Source organism: Armigeres subalbatus, chromosome 1 (assembly GCF_024139115.2).
Source record: "Armigeres subalbatus isolate Guangzhou_Male chromosome 1, GZ_Asu_2, whole genome shotgun sequence".
NCBI lineage: Eukaryota > Metazoa > Arthropoda > Insecta > Diptera > Culicidae > Armigeres > Armigeres subalbatus.
In genome coordinates, this window is record NC_085139.1 from 140,765,159 (window position 1) to 140,787,999 (window position 22,841).

Consider the following 22,841-nt stretch of genomic DNA (forward strand, 5'->3'; position numbering starts at 1 on the left):
CGGATTGGAAATTGTCTAGACTTCCCTGGGCATAAAAGTATCATCGTGTTAGCCTCATAATATACGAATGCAAAAATGGTAACCTGGCTTAGAAACCTCGCAGTTAATAACTGTGGAAGTGCTTAATGAACATTAGGCTGCGCGGCGACTCTATCCCAGTGTGGGATGTAATGCCAATAAGAAGAAGAAGAAGAAGAAGAAGAAGTGTCCATATAAATTTGTGCTTATTCAGTTTTTTGTCCAAATCGGATTAGGTTTTCGGAGGACACGCGGAACATGGGACGGGATCGAGTGAGTGTAGTGGAACTGGGTCGTTTTTTGAAACACCCTACCAATAATCTTTATTTTCACAAATACGACACCAATACTACTACAGTGTATGAAAATTTTTATTGTACCAATACTTTCAAAGTTTTGTTTTGGGTACTCAATCTACCTTCACCTTAAAAACAGGGTTTCACTCAAAAGTCGTTGTTTTACAAACTTCTTAAATTTATTTTGAATCGAAGCAATCAGGCATAGGCTAGGTGTACCAGTTGTGGCTATAGCATTAGTTGTCGCACTAGTGCTTTATATGCCAAATGACCAATCAAATCACCGCAAACCAAGTGCATATCGATAAAGCATATTCATATGACACGATAACACCTTTGATTTCCTCCAAAACAAGCAAAGCATAATTGTAAAAATTGATTTTGCTTAATTTTTGACGTCCCTTGCACCAGTTGTCGCACTAGTGGTCCCTATTTGGCCAGTCCCATAAGAAAACAATGGCATTTGCCAAATAAGGAACCAAAATTAAGAATAGTGTCACAACTGGTTCATGCGTTCCTATTATGGATTAATCAATTTTGAGGATATTAAAAAGTTTTATTGTGGTTTTCACAGCTGTTCTAAGGAGCAGAAAGTAAAACCTTTCGCTTGATATATAAAGTCCACCCACATGCCTTTTACTTATTTTAAAAAAAATAGTTGTTCTTATGTATGGCGACAATTGGTACACCGACTCTATATTGCAATGAAGAACGTATGAAAGTAACACAATAAACTGACTGATCATGATCATCAACTTCTGATTTTTTAGAAGGTAAACTGTACTTAAGCAATTACATTGCCTCAATACTTAGGACAAACAAAGAAATAATAATATAATGATATAGCGAAGACAGTTTCACCTTAAAGCATAATTTCATCGCAACAACCTACCAATAACGACTTTCCCGACTCACAAAATGCAATTCTAATCAAATAAGATAAAAAATGTTGACTTTGTACGACAGGCCAGCATCCACGACTGCTGCTTTAATATAGAACTGATAAGCCTAATTACTATTATTACCGGTTCATTGGATTCAAGATTGGGCATTAGGCGCAACTATAGAGACGTTTACAAAATTATCTCATCGTCTCAGTTGGATTTCAGATGGTGTGGAATAAGAATGATTCTGGAGTCTAGTTCTGTGTTATAATTGAACTTTAGAGTCTTGAGCCGAAATAAAAAGACCAAAGTGTACAACCGATGAAAAAGTTGAGCCCTCCAAGAAGTAAGACATTTATGCATTGGATTGTGTGTGTCGGAATATGTAGAGTGAAGTAATAATATAAGCTAGGGCAAATATTTCTATATGATTTATCAATCATTGAAATTAAAAATAATTGTCTGCCGAAGTACATATGTACGTACCTGCTTCTCAACGATGGTCGAGAAATTTTGCAGTTGAGAACTGAGCTGTTTACTGGCCGCTAGACATATAAAAGGAGCGATAAAGAAGATGGGCTTGTATGATAAGCCGACCAGATTTAAATTGTATGGCATGACACATTAGCATTGAAATCGTCGTCATATTTGGTAGATGATATACTTCAAGAGCAGATCAATATGGGTGGAAAACGAGGTTCGTTATCACAAACAGTAATTTGGTTCTAATCTTTTCCATTTAGACGAAATTGATGCATTGACAAGATTGATGCAGTGAATAACTTATCAATGTTGAAGACATTTACATTACTCGATTGATAGTGTTTGTTCGTAAGACTAACTGAAGATTCTCACCGTAGCAATAGATCGACATAATAAATTACATACAAATGTTAGGATCCTGATCTTGATCATCGTGCAACTTTATCGAAAATTATTTATTGGCTTTTTCGGTTATAAATTGTACTCCTTTCCGCTTAGAGTAGTCCAATTTTCACAGAAAAAAAGCCAATCATTGATTCTGAAATACAAATGTTGTTAAGTATATCTAATATATGTGATGAAAAACGAAAACATGAAAATAGTTAAGAAAAGGTACACATTTTTCGTTTTTAGAATCCTTGAAAACTATGCCTTGGCGCTTTTCCCAATTTCACAATATGATGCATTCGTCATAGCTATGGCGTTGTGATTGACGTTGGCCTGAGAGAAAATCGTGTAGCGCAGCGGTGAACACATTATCAATATTTAACTGGATTGACTAGCTTTTCTCAACCTGTCAGTCACGTTTCCTTTGGAGGCTTGTAGTATATGCCGTCATGAGTCGTGAATACTTGCTTGAGGTCAAAATACAAATGCCATATGTTACTTGCTTTGTTACACCAAGGAGAGAAAACTTGAAATTGAATAAATGAAACAATAAACATCTGTAAAGATACTGGTGGTAATTTTAAATGGGTTTGTACTAAATCTCCTTAAACTGCTTATTGATGTGTTAGGAAAAACCAATCAAATCGATGAATTGAGGTGGTTAAAAGTATTTGCGTGTTATTTTTTCTCAGTGGCTCTACATCTGCATCTACGCATCTGATAGCTGGACTAAGAAAGGCACAAATACAGCCACCAGAGATAATAAGAGTCAATTAATAACATGCTGGAAAATTAAATTAAGTTAGCATCAATTAGTTTGAGGAGAATACAATGCTTGAGAACCTCTGCTTAACATTCAACATTCAACTTAACATTCAACATTAGTGCTGATCTTTGTGTATCAAGTTAGCACATACACTGATCGCTTGATGCTGTTAACGAATGAATAATATATTGGGGAGAAACGGGTAATATGATTCGCTTCTAAAAGTTTCTCTATCAATGAAGATCGATTGATTGGATTTAGTATTTGACTGACTTCTATTAGCTTGAATTTTTATATATGAAATCCAATCTATGCATGTATCCAACTATTTTGTAGAATGGCTTACGGATAGCAAACTTCCGATAAAGTAGGACAGAAAGCACTTGAGCATTCCACTGCATCTTTTAGAATTCATCAACTATCTACACACAATCTACAATGATAACCGCCAATGATCTAGAAAGCTGTTTGACGCAAATGTTTAGAAAATATTCCGAACTAGTCGACGGCAGACGTTGTCCTGCATAGTAGGCGAAAATGCGCGTTGTGAACTGCGTACGCGAAATTTCCATACGAATCTTAATTTTAGTTTTTCACAATTGATTCAACACTACTCGTAATTTTCACATGAGGAAATATCATATAAACCCGTCGAAAACGATAACGAACATATCTGCTGAAGGAATGAAAAAAATCCATCCAGCCGTTTTCGAGTTATGCGGATACGAACACAGACCATTTCATTTTTATTATATAGAAGATTAAAATTTTAAGTTTTATTCAATTATAATTAAGTCAAAATAATATTGTTTTATATTTACTTCATTGCGTTTGTGTGATCAGGTTTTAGTTGTTTCCTTTTGGATTAAAGAATACACGGTTCATAATAAACAGAATAATGAATGTGTCTACTGGGTTCCAACTTGAGCCATACGTATTTGTCTGTCCTGACCAGGGTTTGCAGAAATCGCTCTCAATAGATAACGATTCTTCTTCTTCTTCTTCTTCTTATTGGCATTACATCCGCACACTGGGACAGAGCCACCTCGCAGCTTAGTGTTCATTAAGCACTTCCACAGTTATTAACTGCGAGGTTTCTAAGCCAGGTTACCATTTTTGCATTCGTATATCATGAGGCTAACACGATGATACTTTTATGCCCAGGGAAGTCGAGACAATTTTCAATCCGAAAATTGCCTAAACCGACACCGGGAATCGAACCCAGCCACCCTCAGCATGGTCTTGCTTTGTAGCCGCGCGTCTTACCACACGGCTAAGGAGGGCCCAGATAACGATAAAAGTGATTAAAAAACGGTTTGGAATTATTACAAGCCATGAGAATGTTGATCAAATCTGTATACAAGTGCGAAGAAAAACTAAACCCAATAGGCAGTCCTCACCGAGAAGTAACGAAAAAAAAACACATTGTTATAGCACAGAGATTTTTCCTCTATTGGATTCAAATTCGGATGATATCATTTTTGCGACGGAGTTTATTGAAAGAAGCTGCACTCCGTCTGAGAAAGGTAGGTTAACATCATTATCGCACGTCACTAATGTCCCAAGATACACAAATTCTTCTATCACTTTCAATTTTTCACCATCCAGCACCATTTCGCTACCACCACCACCACTAATGAACCCACGTTGATTGCCAGCGACCATGTACTTCATTTTGCTGGTATGGATCGTGAGTCCAATCCTTGCTGTCTCCCTCTTAAAAGGCACAAAAGCCTATTCCACGGCACGGCCATCAATCCCGATAATATCGATATCGTCCGCAAATCCACGGAGCATATGCGATCTTGTGATAATGGTACCGCTTCTTTGCACACCAGCTCTCCTAATCGCTCCATCGAGCGCTATATTGAACAGTAGATTCGAGAGTGCATCACCCTGCTTTAATCCATCTAAGGTAACAAATGACGTCGATATTTTATCCGTAACCTTTACACTTGATTTCGATCCGCCCAACGTTATACAAATCAGCCGTATCAGTTTCGCCGGAAAACCATGTTCAAGCATAATTTACCATAATTCATTCCGTTTCACTGAATCGTACGCCGCCTTGAAATCAATAAACAGATGATGTGTCTACAAGTTGTACTCCCGGAATTTATCAAGGATTTGTCTCAGGGTAAACATTTGATCCGTTGTTGATCGGCCCTCACGAAAACCTGCTTGGTATTCGCCGACGAAGGACTCTTCAAGCGGTCTCAATCTGTTGAACTGAATACGGGACATAATTTTGTACGCCGAATTGAAGAGGGTTATACCTCGATAATTGGCGCACTACAGTCTGTGTCCTTCCTTGAAGAGAGAGAAAATGAGGCTGCAGCTAGCAGGCATTTTCTCGTCTTCCCATATTTTCGGGCGACGAGCCTTCAAGGACAAGCATCACAGAATCCAAAACAAAATGCACTCGCGTTTTCAAAGGCACACCACTCAATATGAAAGCATCGCACAACTGTCATTTTCATTATTTCACGCATTCTGCGACGCAGCAAAACTGAAATAATAAAAACTAAAGTTATCCGCAGTAGAGTGGTGTCTAAGTATATGTGGTATTTCGAAAAATTTCGTTTCAGGTGGTTCGAAACGAAATTCCGCGGAATTTGAGCAAAGCGGAATCAGATTTCTTGATTTCGTTTCGCTTCGTTAATCTACATAAATTTCGTCATCAAGAACTAGCTTTTAACAAAATTTAACGGAATTCCTAAGCTAATTTAAACTAATATCACACTTCAAATTATTCAAAATTTCGGCTGCGCCGCAGAAAAAAATCATAGGGACTGTTTTTAAATGTTGTTACCTACAAGCCCGTTTCAAATCACTCAGAGACTGAGTGAAATTGTATTGCCGTCTCTTTTTTTCTCACGGAAATCTTACTCAATTTTCGTAAAAAGTGGAACTACTCAAATTTTGAGTAGTTCCACTTTTTACGAAAATTGAGTAACTTTTCCGTGGGAAAAGAGACGACAATACAATTTCACTCAGTCTCTGAGTGATTTGAAACGGGTGTGTATATATAGACGCCTACTATTTATGTAGCCCCATTCAGATTCGACAAATATGTACGTATTGAATATCCTCCTTAGAAAACGCCTTCAGTGTTTTGTTGTAAATGTTCAACAGAATACGAAGAGCATAGGTTACCCATTTTTAACGAAAATGCGTAGGATTTAACGCAATTTTCAGTACGTCATCTAGAGTCTAAATGTTTGTAATAAGAATTAGCTATACTAACAACTTTGACTAGCAGGCAAAGTCGTACATTTTTAGCGCCCTTCACGAAGTCTTTTCTGAGCGCCTCTGTCTCTGTCTTACTAAAGGCCTTCACCTCCACTTAGACCTTAAACCAGGTTTAAGCGTATGAGTAAGCACCGTTCAAGAGTTAAGCGAGCATGAAGAAGGCCCTAAGGAAAACAAAAGGGGCAACATTTCACATTAAACAACAATTTGAAACTCATCGATAGTAAGAATATTTTTGCCTTTCTCGTATACTAAGTATACCTAAAGGCAATATGATCGCTCAAGAAACGAACTTTTTATAGAAGGCACAGAAACCGATCGATTAAATATCGATCGACTCAGTTCGATGAATTGAGGTGATGTCTTTTTTTTTCTTCCTGAGCAATGGAGGGGGAATCTACTCAACAGGCATCCTGGCCCTGGGTTGTCCAGGAAGTGCGGGGTTAGGGACCACCTCGAACAGCAAACGAGGGAGGCAGGACTACATCCCCGACCCGCTAAACCGTTTCCATTGCAGCCAAGCCCATAGTCCCTTCGGTACAACCAGAAAGTAATGCTTCAAAGGGGGGCCAGTGCACATCGCACCCTCGAGGTTAGCTGCGTGTCCTTGCAGCACCGAACATCGTGACTCGCTTTTTTAGAAGAACACCATGGTATCGTGCCAGTGCATTGCCGGCTTTCCAGGTGGCCTTACCACGCCCTGTGTCCTCGGAAGGTGGGAAGGGTCGACTTCGCGCCTGCTTCCCTCTGCACGACTGGTATCAAGAATGATGATGCCGCATGCACCCCAAATTGACCCCTCTGCGATAGGGTCTATTCGCCAACACACAGAGAGACTTGCCGACGCTGTGCCTACGCCTACCCCAGCCTTGACGAGGACCCCTTTCCGTCCTCGGGTTCGGAACCCGCCCGGTTGACCGACGCCGCGAAAGCGACGATACCATGTTGTTCTTCGCGTGGCCACTTGTTCGATTAAAGGATCGAGTTCGACCACAGGGCATGACCACCGGTATGACCCATGAAGCCGATTCCAATCCCTTGGACCACCTCTTATTTGCGCCTGAACTAGCCATCCTTGAGTCTACGCGCCAACTTCTGTGTAGCTCCGAGACGATTTGGACGATAGCCGATAAAACGGTGTTCCAGCCAACTTCATTTTTACACATCCTCCGAACTAGGTTGTCCGGGGTAGTGTCCAGACCACATGCGGCAAGCATGTGGTCATGCATTGCGCGAAAACGTGAACACACGAACAACACGTGTTCCGCCGTTTCCTCTAAACCTGCGCACACCAAACACTCGGGCGAGACCGAGCAAGCCAGCTGCGTTACCTGCACTGTGATTTTGCAGCACACTTAAACGCCGGGCACATCGAACCCCCCATGGGGTGCTTGCTGTTCACAGCTTTTCTGGAACAAATCAAACAATTGGAAGGGTTCGTGCAGCATTGTGCCTTATTAGAGTTTCTATTTCCCGGCCATTTTCGTTGTCCCGGGATTCGGGATGAACTTGTTCATATATCCCGGAAAATCCCGGGATCCCGGGATTTTCCTTAGAAAACTTATTTTTTGATTTAGAAACGATTTTATTCAATGTTCAGGGGTTCATATTTTAAAAAGGTCAGATAATACAGATTTCTAATTGGAACTCAATTCAATTCTAATTTGAATCGATCCTTTCGAGAAAAAAAAACGATTTCAAGAAGCAAATAATATTCACGTTTTTCTTGGAAGGGGAAAGATGCGCAGTAGAATCGTAGTGGGCCCATAACATATTGGATATATGGGAACCCCCTTACAAAGAAAACTAGAGAAATACACAGTATCCTCCAACCCATGGCAGGCTACTAATCGATACTTTTGTAGCTGTAGCTCTTCCTAATCTTGAACAGATCGCTTCCTAATCTTGATGTTGATCATTAATTTATCGTTATCGCCGATAAAGTTAATTGTGTTCAACGTAATCGTTTGCTGCAATAAAGATTAATCAACTCAATTATTATCGGAGTTCGATAATTTAACGTAAGTTAACTCGATAATTTAACGATAATGGGTTAATAGATTACGCGATTAAAGTTGGTATACAATTTTGACAAAAGCCGAGAATTGGACAAATTGATTGCAGCCTGTTGACTAGAGTTGATTTTGATCGAAGCGATACACTAAAAAAATATGCAGAGCATTGGGGTCGGACCACTTGTACTTGCGCATGTGCTGGAAAGTTTGTTGCAGGAACGTCGATTGGAAGGACATGAATTGGATCAAGAATTGTTTTGGAAGCAAGAAGCTCAGGAATACTGACTCAATGTTGGGCGGCGCGAAAAGATTAGCAAGGCAAATATCAGCTAGTGTGTAGGGGGATATAATATGTTTTGTGAAGGTGTTCTATTAACTATATCTCCGATATTTTCAAGTCTGTTCCTCTCTTACTTATTAAATAATATGATGAGATCGATTGTGCATCACAATGAACCTTGACTCCGTATACATGCCTGAGCCTACCAAATAAACGAAAAAAAATCATGTCTGATGGAAGGTATGAAAATATGATTTTTATTTATCACCAAGTTATCAAGTTGGGTTTTCTCGTTCAAAGCAAATAACTTTTGTGAGAAGAAATATTACACTGTTTACGAACCGGAAATGAAACAGTATTTTTTTGTCCCGGGTATCCCGGGATTTTCGGGATTTCAAAAATAATATCCCGGGAATCGGGAAATCCCGAATTTACCTAAATCCCGGGATTTTTGTCCCGGGATGGAAACTCTATGCCTTATGTCCCTCCAATCCGTAGCGTCGGCAGAGATTGCTTCTGTCAGGGCCTTTGCAGTCCCATTGCTTGTGCCCCGGTTCCAGGCACTTGAAGCAAACTTCGGGTTGCTCGTATATGCGCACAGGGCATACCGACCATCCCACCTTGACGCTCCCTAACTTGACTACCTTGGAGGCGTCCGCTGCAGATAGTCGAACCAATGCTACCTGCGTCCCTGCCGGACCTTTCCGTAGCCGAACGGCTGCGGTGGGCGTCTCCACTTCACACTGTCGCCGCAGTGCCGTGACGAGCTCTTCGACTTCAGTGATCTCGTCCAGGTCTTTAACCCTGGATTCATCTCCGTCGTGAGTACCCACGCCTTGACCGTCTCGCCTAGGACCTCCTCCGCCAACTTCTTGTAGGCGGCGCCCTTTTGCGAGACGCCCCGCTTCAGCTCGAGTATCATCTCGCCCATCCGGGTACGTCTTATTCGACGTACGTCGGCGCCGAGTTCACCGAGCATGACGTCACTCCTCATCGCCTTCAAAACATCCGAGTACTTAGCCTCGTCCGCCGTGATGACTAGGGCATCGCCACTGGAGCGATTGGCGCCTACCCTAGACTTCTTGCTACCCTCATTCGCCTGGGCCTTCTTTTCGGCCCTTGACGTCTTCGGTTTCCTCTTGTTCTTGACCAGGGTCCAGGAGGCGTCATGTCCCTCTATTTCCCTGGGCTGGTGCGGCTGAGAACTTTCAGCCTGCCGTAACCCCTTACCACCGTCTTTCCTGAGTGGACGGACCTTTCCAGGTCCTTCCTCCCCCGGTTTTGGAGGTACCTGACCGGGGTTCAGCTTCCCAGACCCACTACCCTTGTTCGGGGTAGTAACCCTCCGCGTTTTGGAGCGGCCCCCAGGGAGCTCATCCCCTGGAGACTGTCTCCCCGTTTTTGTGTCTGCTCCGTTGGAGCGGTCACCCCCGACGTACCCGCAAATACTTGAGCCTCAGTCTGGGTAGACTTTGGCACCACCGTCTTCGCTGGCACGTCTTCGGTCGATTCGACCTTGCCCGAGTCCGCGAATCCTTGGGCCTCAGTCTGGGTAGACCTCGACTCCACCGATTTCACGGGTTTACACTTGGCCGTCTCGGTCGCCCTCTCCAGCTTGGCGTCCAGCATTGACTTTTGAAGTTTCTGCAAGCCTCTTGAGGTCCTTGCTGATATTATGCTTCGATGACGCAAAGTCGATGATGGCGTCCAGCTGTTCCGTCGCCACCTCGAAGGCCGAAAGCCCATCGCGTTTGCGGTTCATCGCCTCGACAAGCCATGGGCCGTCAATAACCCCTACCGGCGTTTTTCTAGCTGAGAGGAAGGTTGAGTGACCCACGCTGGCGCTGCGCACTGAGCTGCCGACTATTGCCTCTGGCCTCCCAGGCGGAGACCTGAACAACCCACCTCTTGCGAAGGGGTTGTCGCCTACACTACTACCACTAATTGAAGAATTGACTTGGTTTTCCATTTTGGTCCCACGAGTTGCTCGGGAAAAGAGGTCCACCACGCCAGAGCCCAGCATGACGCGGTAAGGGACAATTACTGTGGAGGGTACCGAGGTACCCCACAGGCTCCGTTAAAGGCCTAGCTTATTATTTCACCAACCTGGCCTTGCATCCCCTCGGCACGGGTCGCTTGACGCCTTGGGATTAGGGGTTAGGGACGATGGTCCCGGTCTAACTCGCAGTGGCGATGGGGAGGGGTCGTCAAGCCCTTGGACAAAGTCCCTGCTGCCCCCAAATGTGGTACCTGCCCTTTTGTATGTGTAGAATAGAATAAGTCAACGGCAGAGGTTTTCGGTCATCCATGAAATCCCTGGTGATAGGTCCTCAGATCTACACGCGTAACTGAAGATCAATTGGACTGTTTTAAATATGGTACGTGACCTTTTGAATGTGAAGAATATAAAAAGTCAACGGCAGAGGTTCTCGGTCATCCAAGAAATCCCTGGAGTTAGGTCCTCATATCTACAAGCGTAACTAAAGTTCAGTCGGACTGTTTAAATTATGGCACATGTCCATTTGGATGATTAGAATAGAATGAGCCATCGTAAGAGATTCTGGGTCATTCGAGAAATTCCTGGAGTTCCTGGAGTTCCTGGAGAAATTCCTGCCTTAAGATCTACACGCGACACAAAAGATGTATCGGACTGTTTTAAATGTGGTACATGCTCTTTTGGATGTGTAGAATAGAATAAGTCAGCGGCAGAGGTTCTTGATCATCCAAGAAATCCCTTGAGATTGGCACACAGGTCTGCACGAGTAACCGAAGATAAATCGATCGATTTTAAATGTGGTACATGCCCATTTTAAATTATAGAATATGATGTATCTACGGCATAGGTTGTCGGTTATCCAAGACATACCTAGAGCAAGGCCTTAAGATCTACTACAAAACAAAAGAGAATTGCCCTTTGTGGTGCTTGGGCACAGAGCATGCATCATATTTGAAATAATCCAATTGCTCTATGGTTACTTATGTAGATCTAAACGCCTTATTCCAGGGATTTTTTGGACAACCAAGAATTCATACTTTGGACACATTCTATTCTATGCATCACAAAGGGCATGCTTCATATTTGAAACAATCCAAGTAACCTTTGGTTATGCATGTAGATTTAAGGCCTTATTCCAGGGATTTCTTGGTCAACCAAAAACCTATGCTGAGAACGCATTCTATTCTAAGTATCATAAAGGTCATGTGCCAGTTTTGGAAAAATCTATTTCAGCTATAGTTATGCATGTAGATTTAAGGGCTTATTCCAGGAATTTCTTGGACGACTAAGAACCTTACTTGGAACGCGGTCTTTTCTATGCATCACAAAGGACAGGTAGCATATTTGAATCAATCCAATTGATCTATGGTTACACATGTTGATCGAAAGGCCTGATTCCAGGGATTTCTTGGATGGCCAAGAACCCATACTGTGAGCACATTATATTCTATGCATCACAAAAGGCAGGTGCCATTTTCGAACCAATCCAAGTAATCTTTGGTTCCGCATGTACACCTAAAGGCCTATTCCAGGAATTTCTTGGATGCCCAAGAACTCATACTGTGATCACATTATATTCTTTGCATCACAAAGGGCAAGTTCCACATTTGAAACAATCTTAGAAATCTTTGGTTCCGCGTGTAGACCCAAAGGCCTATTTCATGGATATCTTGGACGACCTAGAACCTAAGCTGGGTACGCATTCTATTCTATGTGTCATAAAGAACATGTACCATGTTTAAAACAGTCCGGTCGATGATTTGATGCTCCTATAGACCTTATGGCCTTGATCCAGTGATTTCTTGGACTATCCTATGATGTGAACACATTCTATTCTACGTATCACAAAGGGCATATATCACATTCGAAGCAGTCCGATAGATCGTTGGTTACTCATGTAGACCTTAAGATCTTACTCCAGGAATTTCTTGGAAGCGTGATACATGTACCGTGAACAGAAAATCGTGATTTGGCTCCGTAATGCACAAGATTACATGCGCCCACCAAATAAGTTAGAGAATAAACATATCTTGTATTCACACATCAACTAGTTACACGTAAATTTAGCAAAAAAAATGAATTAACGTTTCATAAGCTTTCATTGCAGTGGAAACAAGAATAGGACTTTTCATAAATTGATACTTGATTCTTCTGTCAGTTCACTGCTGTTTGTTTACATTTTTAGACTGGCGCGTTTTAGCTTCGGGGCGGCGCGTTTCAACCCGCATGGTTTGAATTTGCTCGAAAATGCAACACTTCATAAATAAAATCGTTTTCTCGGAATATAATTGGTTTTTCGTCCAAATTTTTATTCCGAATTATAGATGATAAGTTAAATTAGTGGTTAACTTATTGGAAGTACTTAATTTCGAACATTATCATCGTTAAATTCGAAGATTTACTTAGGGGCGCATATGACCGTCCCTCCCCTATGTGTTTTGATTTTTTAAATTACAATTTTCCTGCTCAACTTTTTTACGTATATGTATAAGTAGATATATCTTATGATGTCCAATTCGCCCGATTTGCTCGTTATGCCTCGACTTCTTAATTGACTATCAATTTCACAATGTTCAGTGTTCACAAATGACGTAACAGTTTATTTGTTAAGTGAATAGAACTGCATGGTTCTATTCAAGATTTGTTACCCCAAATAAAGATGAAAAAATATAACTAATTATATTTCTCTGCGTGGCGTATTCCATAGATGCCATTCGATTACAAGACTACCAACAACTGCACACGACCGACATTACAGTCTCATATGAATAAAAATTCCAGCAAATATTGGCCTGATATGCGACGTACAGCTGGACTTTTTGGTGGCAGACGTTGCAATCTGCTTCTGATAAACAGCTATGAGAAGTAAATTAATTGATAGCGTCAATATTGACAGTCTACTCGTGGCTCTGAACTCAATAGAACCGTGCCGGTGCGATCTGGAAATCATGTGATTCGATTCTTGTGTTCACGAGTGTAGTTGTAGCTGCTAGCAGAGAATATTTAGTGTAGTATTCCTTCTGCTGGAAGGTTTAATCAGCGGCGATGCAGCTGGAAGTGGCCCAACTAGAATTTGTCCTTATAGTATTCAACAGTTTTCATAATATGAGCTATGCCCGATGTTTGCAATAGTGCGGTAGTAGTTTTCTTTTTAATATTCATTCATTGAAGCAACAAAGCGTATCAATTAACACATTACGTTTACTACCGAAGCTATAAAGGGGACTCCTTTACGATCGTTTGCGATGGTTACCAGTGACATTCCGCTTCTTATTGGGGTAGCACAACATTGAAGCTACTTATCTGAGGAGAAGATACAATTAACATCCACTTTTCGACATACGAAGATCGGTGATATTTACAGAAGTCCTTGACTTATATTGCGAGCAATATGAGAGTTTACTGTGCATACAATTCGAAACTCAAAAGTGTTATCTCGCGACGGTGAAATAAAGGTTCCAAACCGGCTACTGGTACACATTACTTACAAGCGCGGCAAAGCGAGATATTACTTCATCGTCGGCATTTACTTCGAAGTTTGTTTGCCACTGTTCAACGTGCCTAAATCCTCGAAAAAATGAAGAATCGAAAAGGTTGTTTACCCATTTTCCAATTGCCTATTGTTTTTTATTGCTCTGTGCCTCCGAACGATGTTTGCACGTATTTGCACTTTACTGAAACCGATATTCTGCTTCTCCTCGCAGTTTACATCACGTCAGTGGACGAGCCCGCCAATCATCAGCCTTCAACGGAAGTAGCCTTCCCGGTGGAACAATTCTCGTATTCGGCAGCCGGACAGCAGCAGCAACGGCCAATTCCTTCCATAGATCTGGCCATGTCTTTGAATAAACATCAACAGCTTGCCCATGCGAGCCACGACCCAGAGGAGACTCAGCAGATAAACGCGTCGTTGCACGGCATGGGTAATGGATTGGAAGGACAACAGGATGGTGAACACGCGCAAAAGTAACGAAAAAATCAATTCAACTGTGGTGAGATCGGATGCTTTACGTTTACGTATTTTGCAGATTTTTACATGAAATTTAAAATCGTAGAATGGGTCTTTAATTATAAACATAGGTAGCTCTCAAATTTGAAACTTATGTGATAGTCCGAGATATAATTCTATCACATGATTCAAATTATTTACATTTCAAATAAATATTTGTGTTTGTGTAGAAATGCGAAATGAGTTGGATTAGTGAGATCTACTTGTAGGAATAGCAACATGAAGTTTGATAGGCCCTTGCCATTCAAGATCTGGCTCCTACATTGGATTCTTGCGATGAAATAATGTTGGGTTCATTAAAAAATAATGATTGTTGAAATGAAAGTAGATCTTAAGTTTAATTTTTTTATCAACCACTATAATCATTCACAAAGAGGCAATCCATAATGAAGCTGATGCTATAATAGAGCCTTCATAAATCTCGTTGAATGCTAATGTAACTACGGTGAGAAATACACAGAAAAAATATCCAAACTACATAAATTCTCTAGAATGAAAAAGATCATTAAATCTAGCATATCTATCAGAACTAAGATAAGAATATCCGTTTCGTTGAAACAATATCCGGGGTACTTTTCCCCTTTCCCTGTTGGAGAATGAAATTTTAATGACCTGGAGCGTTCACTAAAAATCCGAACGCAGTTTCGCACATCGTCCAAAGTTCTTCAGTTAGTATTGTAAGCTTCCGAGAAAGATGTGTTCATCAATAATTTTAATTAGCACCGCTTCGTTGTCGAGCACCTGCTAATGAAACCGGCCCACAAGCTGAACAGCGAAGATTTTGGCAACGTTGCTTGGAAAATTTGTACTTAACCTGTCTGTGACGACAAAAGGATTGTGTTAGTTGGTTAACATCATAACATCCAGGCATTGGTATCCTAATTGTGACAAAGGTTAGAGAAGTGCGTTTCGTTGACCAAACCAATCTCGAAATCAACTCTATGCACTTTTTTCGAACAGGCGTAACTGCATTTGGCCTTGAAATTGGGAGCCGATTATACTGTCGTCATCTAGCCTATTTTGTTCACCAATCGTTACTACAAGATTAAACGAAATCTATTATGGGTGTTTTCAATTTCACCTCGAGCCTAGCATTTTTGACAGTAAAATACAATTTTCATACATTGCAGAAACAATTAATAGATAAAAAATATCCCTAAACAATGCATTTTATTTTGAGTTACAAATTTTAATTTTTATATACTTGGTTTGTGGGTTGTTCTGCATTATTGACAGAAATGATTTCATTTCAGTACCGATGCATGGACAAAACAATCTTTGTTTACGAATGTGGTCCTTAGTGGACCATATACTCTATAGAATTTTTGGATAACCTGGATTTCAGAAAAAAAAATCCAAGGGGTTTGCTCGATGAAATATTGCAGTTTTGCCTTTCTGGTTCAAAATTATCCTTTTTTTTATTTTAAGTCCAATTTTCCGCATAATTTATTGCATTTTGAACCTTTTTACGCGTTTTGAAAAATTTATTGCGTTTTGATTTTTCAAAGAGTTTTTGGCAATTTTTTATTATTGTACTTTGAGTAAGACATAATTTTCGCTATCTGGTCCTTCGGCAGATACGTAAATCAATCATTTCATGGAACTTATCATAGAAGAGCGCATCTCAAAACTATCTGTTGTCATGCTTTAAGCAAGGAATAATTGTCGTGACCCATTATTATGGACTTAAGTAACCACAGGAGGTCATCCAGAAAATTCAGAACATCCGTGCGGTCATGCCATGGTGTGCAGCCTATAAGAGTACAATTCTATTCAAAACTTTTTGTTTCTGTTCTCTTAAGGTGATAGTACAATAAAGCCAGAAATCGGCCTTTTTGTAAACCACGTGCTTTTCCAATATTTTTTTCAAGAGCACGAGATGATAAAACCATAACGCGTATGGGGCTAAAATAATGGTAGATCGTTTGCTTAGTTAAGCTGAACAATCATAATTTGAGTTTCGGCACTGTACGAAAAATATTACGCCAGATTTGGGCTTTTGGAAATGTATGTAGGCAAACGTGTGGTGAATTTGAAATTCACCCCGGGCTTCATTCTATAATCACCTTAACAAGAAATTATTATCGTGATTTATACTCATACGCCCATCCGGTGATTGTTAGATTTTATAACAATGCTATATAAGAATCTAAGGGGCCCTCCTTAGCCGTGCGGTAAGATGCACAGTTACAAAGAAAGACCATGCTGAGGGTGACTGGGTTCGATTCCCGCTGCCGGTCTAGACAATTTTCGGATTGGATGGGTATAAAAATATCATCCTTTTAGCCTCATGATATACGAATGCAGAAATGGTAACTTAGTAACCTCGCAGTTAATAACTGTGGAAGTGCTGCGAGCCGGAAATGTCCCAGGGGGGGGGGGGGAGTGTATTGCCAATGAAGAATGGGTATAAGAATCTACCTAAACCTGTAAAAGAATAGGGCATATACGAAAATGTTATATTCATATTCTTCAAAAGTTGGCCACCTTGGCTCTTCGACCCTTTAACTAGGGTCCGAATGATGCACTGCAAAAGAGCAACCAAGATCACACATCGAGAGAAGTAATTAATTAGCACTAACTAGTCTTGTGCAACGCCTAAAACGACAAAGTCCCTATCCAGCAAGGCACTTGTGAAATTTCACACACGACGCAGCGTAATCCTTGGTTGGAGCACGATTGTGTAGTTGCCTTCAATAAGAACGGTCCACAGTATTCGACGCCACAGACAGAGAAGGGGAAAGCTAGTGGGACTGGAAGTTCGGCTGTGCTCTTCTGAACTAGTGTGGACATGCTGCGAAAGCAGGTGTGGCAATGCATGGTGGAAAAAGGATTTGGTAGAATGCCGAGAATCCAAAACTTCTGGCGTAGTGTGACTAGCAGTAGCTTTATGTGAAAGAAATTAGCCAGCAGAGTCGACTGCAGATATTTGGCAGAGAGTACGATAGGATGCTTGACGTAATCGAAGAGTTTGGCGTTCCGTAGCCGACCACCGACGCGTATACTGCGCTCTTCGTCTATGTATGGCTTCAGCCACTTCATGGTGCATGATTTGACGACTCTTCCACAGATTGATAGGTGAGAGATTGTAACCGTCTAATATTTCCTGCTGTAAGAAAGCCGCTAACGCAATGGTTTATGCGCCACTCTCGTCTCCGAGAGACCACTGGTCATGTGTTTAATCTCGTTGCCCGACTAGTAAGTATGAGTGCTTATCTCTAGGGATTTTCAACGGTTGTTATGAGCTAACGTAAATAGATGGTCGCAACTACATAGAAATGAACCAAGGCAAACTCGCAGAATGACCGCAGTGATCGCAACGTATACGTACTTAAGTCAAGGTGAACGTAAAGCGAAGTGAACTGACAGCAAGAAGTTCCTGGGCGGACACAATAACCGCAGGGCTCTTGGAATATGAAATAAAAGTAAAGAATGATAAGTTCTGTTGAATTCATTCTTGCTTATATTGATTCATTTTTCCGTGATAGTGTGAAGTGTAGGGAAAGGGTGTGTTTAACCATGGCCGTGGAACGGACATACCTGCAAGGGGTTTTCAATTCGATCGTTGCGGTTCGTCAACCGGGACGCACCGTTTCCGTGCGATGAATTAGCAGCACAACAACTAGCGTACTAGATGTCGATAGGTCATGACGTCTTATAACCGTTGCGTCACCGGGGATCCTCGCTACAAAGGTAGGCCGAATTAAAGTTGCGGGGGAGGGCGTCGGTCTTCTCGGTACGCTACCCGATCATCCGAGAGCGGACGCAGGCAAGCCGGTCTTCCTCTGTCCCCGTTTGTCTACCAGTCACTGGCGGGCCGTGGCGAGCTCCTTTTCGGTATGGTACCACGTGCGCCTTAAATGCGGCAAGATGGCGGAATGCGATGGCTAGCTTGTAGCTCGTACAAACGGTGTCCGCTGGACGCTGGGGTCCGACAAAAGATAGTGTTAGAATAATATATCTAAGAAATGAATTCTTGCATTGTATTACCTTTGGAATTGAAATTACAGGTCACTAGAGCAGAGTTTTCGCCCTTAGTGATGGGTAACACCTGATTCTAATGAAAATAAAAAAAACTTTACCAATCACTTTCACTTCAGTTTACTTTTTAGCTACAATTATTTAAGAACTTTTAGGCTAAGATATATTTTAAATGTCAAATATGTTCACCTTGAATTATAGCTATATAAAAACTGAGATCACCGGACTAACTTCTACTCTACGACCGACTTAGATTGGAAATGACTGCAATTTCAGAAGTCTTTAAATCCTTCGTCATCGTTTTACTAATATATTTGTACCAGTTTTAGACGACTTCCACAGTTGACTTCTATTATGCATTTTGTTGGCCATCTATCAATAATCCGTGAATTATTTTAGTACAACTAGCTTAATTACAAATGGTTCTTAAAACAATTATATATATATTTTAATTTACTCGTTTGCGCCTAAATATAGTAATTGTATTTTATTATTATTATATTTTACTTTGAAGTATGAAATTGAGCCGAAAGTAGCAGACCGTTACAAGATCTCTGCAGAAAACGATTATTGTTGGGCTAGTCGACACAGATAGAGTTCAGCATGTGGCAACTCTTCATTGGAGAATGGAGAAACGGTTTCGTTGCAAATACTGAGTTGGTGATAGTTGTCCGGGTTGGTTCGACGTAGTAGTGCTCGTTCTCGCAGGGATTGCACGTATCGTAAGCAGAATGCAGTATCGCGACGAAGGTTAGAAAAACTGGAGTAGCGTGCAAACAGATTGTCGTGGAATTCATTCTGCATGATGATGATCGCAACGTGTGACACATCCCGAGCAGCACAAGTCAGACAAAAATGGTTGCAGCAACTTGGTTGTGACTGAATCCGGTCACATATAAGTTGCAATAACCTATGTGTATCATGTGTGCTGCTAGGGATTGCGTTCTTCGGTGATAGTCTCTACTTCTTCATCGGTGGGAATGAGATTCGGTCTCTGGATCGAGTGACAAAAATATTGGGCCGTTCCACCAGCGCTTGCAGGTTTCAATGTTGACAAGGCTGAGTCCACGTGAAAAATCGTCAGCGGGGTTTTCGAGAGCAGACGCGTGCTTCCAGTGACTGACATCGTTCGAGTGCTGGATTTGTGGCACTTGGTTCGCTCCGACTTAGAGGAAATCGTGACCAATGGACAACGGTCGTGGAGTCTGTCCAAACATAAGCAGGAGGAGAGATCTTCAAGGCAAAAATCACCATCTCGAACAGCTGCGTTGACAGTTGGGCAGCATAGAGTCTGAACCGAGCGATGGAATGCCATCTGGGTAATTGCACGACCTTTGATTTTGCCGTCAGTAGCTGAACAGATATGCCACCGTTGGTTTCGGTTCGCACGTAGTAATAGAATCCATAAGCTCATTGAAAAACGTTGGCGAAGAAATGGAGTTGAAGATCGACGGCGTTCGGAAGCGAAACAAATCCAGGACACGAATTTGGATCAGTAAATGTAGAGTGTTATGAAGCCCCTTCCACTCCTCATTAACCCGGTTGCGAGAGCTGTATCCAACTCACAGGCTTCCCCATTCTGCTTCAGTGCCCATAAACGACCGAATGGACCGAAGATTTGAGCGATAATAGACATCATCTTTCGCTTTTTCGGGACTAAGGCAAGGTAGACTTTGAACCGTAATGTGTCGGTTTTTGGCTCCCAAACGAGGCTCAGCGTTGAAACGGCCTGCTCGTCATGATGTTCATGCAATGGTTGAACGGCTAAATCTTCCTAAGGAACACCATGCAGAACTTTTGGAACATATGATACTCATTCCTTGATTGGAAAGTCAGCAGTCTTCAGCATCGACGTCACAGATTGCAGATTCTACGTCATCAGCGCCTGAAAGAAAATTTTCAACGTAGAAATCGTAAATGTCTGAATCTACTGCAGCCGGAAACTGCTGCAGATTCCTCGTACGGAGCAGATGCGGTGCCGTTGGTCACAGTCTGCAGCTCGTAGGTGGAAATGGGATCGTTGGAGTTGGTTCGGAAGCAAATCCGCAACGCGATGAAAATCAGATTCTATTAGAGGACTTGACCGACCAAGAGTGTACCGTTCAATAAATATCCAGAAAATGTCGTGCACGACGCATCGAAAACGACCCTGACCTCTGTAGATATAGTTGACTCTTTCAAGATGGCATGGCGCGGTATATGGCAATGCGGTTGATCGTCGTCTACCGGATCCAGGAGCTTTTTTATGTGACCTAATTGGAGGTATACGTCATTTAAAAGATTTTACGAAGACTGGCTGTGTACCTTCCAGAAGGATCACGGCTGGTTTTAGCTACGTAGTGCTTCTCACAGCAATCTTCTTCAATGGATAGTGCTGATCCGTCGGAGATGTCTTTTATTTCTCAAAACTTCTGAAGCTTAGTTTTTAAGGGATCTTTTTTCGTAGTAAGGTTGCAGATCCGAGGAATACAATTGTGTTGGCTGGATGCGGCGCCAGTGACAGTTCATCCAAATGGCGTTTCAGCCAACCATGGAAGTCCGTCCACTAACGGAAGCTTTTCACCACGATGGAGCTCCTATAAAGCTTCACTGCCAAATGGACGTTGAAGCCAAGTCCAGTAAGGCCCTTGAGGACATTGAGGACAACCATTTCCAACGAAATAGTATTCCATGCAGTTCGGACTGCCATTTGGAGGAGCAGAGCTCCAAGTGCCGATGCTAGTAGATGTAGACGGTTGTAGAACGGAAAAATTTTATGACCCAGTTGAACTCGACGATGATTTGGATAAAGTGGGATCGTAAAGCAGCGGATGGTTTCTTTCATGGCACGTACAGCACGGTTTTGTTCTTTCCTGTCGAGAACAAATCAAAACCTACGCATCAACACAATCAAGAGCGCGAAAGGTTTCCGCTTGAATTATGTGAACCGGTGCCAACGAAAGTGGTACACGATACATTGAGTAAATTTTCCAGGAGACGCATTTTCCCAAAAACATCGAATAATAAATTCATATTTGCAATTTTTTGCAACTAAACTGTATCAACACGTTATGACTTGTGTGCCTGAAGATAGTAGTGAAAAATACACATACAAAATACACATACAAATACAAAAATACAATTGCACATGTACCACTATTAATGGGAGGAAAAGGAATCAGAAACCGAAATACGTTGACAGTAAAAATGCTACATGTAGTTAAAATCATTTTAAACGGCAGTAAACTATCTTGAAATTCAAAATAGGATTAAAATCTTGTTGTAACCCAACTTTCGCCAACCAAATGGAGTTGAATTCAGTTTGGTTGGAATTTGGGTTCAACGGTAACTGAGGTTTCAATGACCGCAGATGAACGCAAGATAGCATATGTGAATGAGCAAATCGTACAATGCTCAACTGAGAAATCTACTGTATTTTGTTGCAAATTGGTACTTGGGGTAGTTAGCTGACCACGTTCTTATAATCACGGAAGGAACGAAAGGAATGCTAGTTCAACACATAGTGAAGATGCAGGGAACTTCATAGATATCTAGGAAAGGAAAATTTGTGTTAGTGTGTTGGGTAAATAATAGAAAGCTCTATTTGACAATATATAGCGTTTGTCAATAAACATATATCCAAGAAAACTATTAAAATATATTCATAAAACAACCCGGATGTTCCGTCTCATATATGAAATACTTTTAATCGTACAGTTACTCACTGACCGCACAAAACATAACTACAAATTTGAATTTCAATATTTTCTTTGTCCTACCTGGAACACGTCCGATCACGCACCAATTAACTTGTTCATTGCCGCTAATGAACCCAAGATGGTCACAAAATGTCTTCTCCTGCACCAACAGAGTGGTGTCAACCCTGACACTTTCGTGAGGCACCAAATACAATTTTTTCATCACCCACCTACAGTGGTCACACAATTTTATTCCTTAACTTGGGGGCTCCACACACTAACACTGAGGTGTACCCTTCTTGGTAGCAACCTCCGAGTGCGATGGCGCATTCTTGCCAATGTGCAATAACCGTCTAGTTATCACTTTGATTTAATACCGGCACTTTATAACACATTCCAACCGCAGTTTGGCCATCTATCCGGCTCGAAGGACCAAAAAATGTTCGAGCGCGAACTATGCCTGGTCTCGAAGGGCTTTCTAAGTCCGTTACAAAACACAGAAGGCCACCTTGGCTCTTCAACCCTTCAGCTAGGGTTCAAATGATGTACAAAGTTCCTTTCCAGCAAGGGACTTGTGATATTTCTCTTACGACGCTAACGAAGCGGGTAAAAATATGGGAAGGAACGAGATCGACCGTACGATTTGAATTATTATTTGTCACTGATTTGGATTTAGAATGTTACTCGATAGTCCACAGATAGTGAATATTGTTTAATTTGCGCTCTTCTTAGCGTTCTCGCATGTGAACGTTCAGAACGGAATAGAATGGTTTTGGAAATGGGTTAGTGCATCGATT

The 22,841-nt window shown here is 41.5% G+C and overlaps 1 protein-coding gene across 4 annotated transcripts in view; it reads left to right on the top strand.

Moving 5' to 3' along the window:
* Positions 1-22,841, top strand: part of LOC134205183 (sodium/hydrogen exchanger 9B2) — a 109,387-nt gene that overhangs the window by 67,254 nt on the left and 19,292 nt on the right. For 2 of the 4 annotated variants that reach the window (XM_062680198.1, XM_062680201.1), the window contains exon 2: positions 14,082-14,343. In XM_062680198.1, the coding sequence (XP_062536182.1) occupies positions 14,082-14,343 (262 nt within the window). Of the gene's footprint in view, positions 1-1,411; positions 1,545-13,262; positions 13,971-14,081; positions 14,344-22,841 lie in introns of those variants that run through there. The other 2 variants (XM_062680199.1, XM_062680200.1) reach the window with 2 other exon arrangements.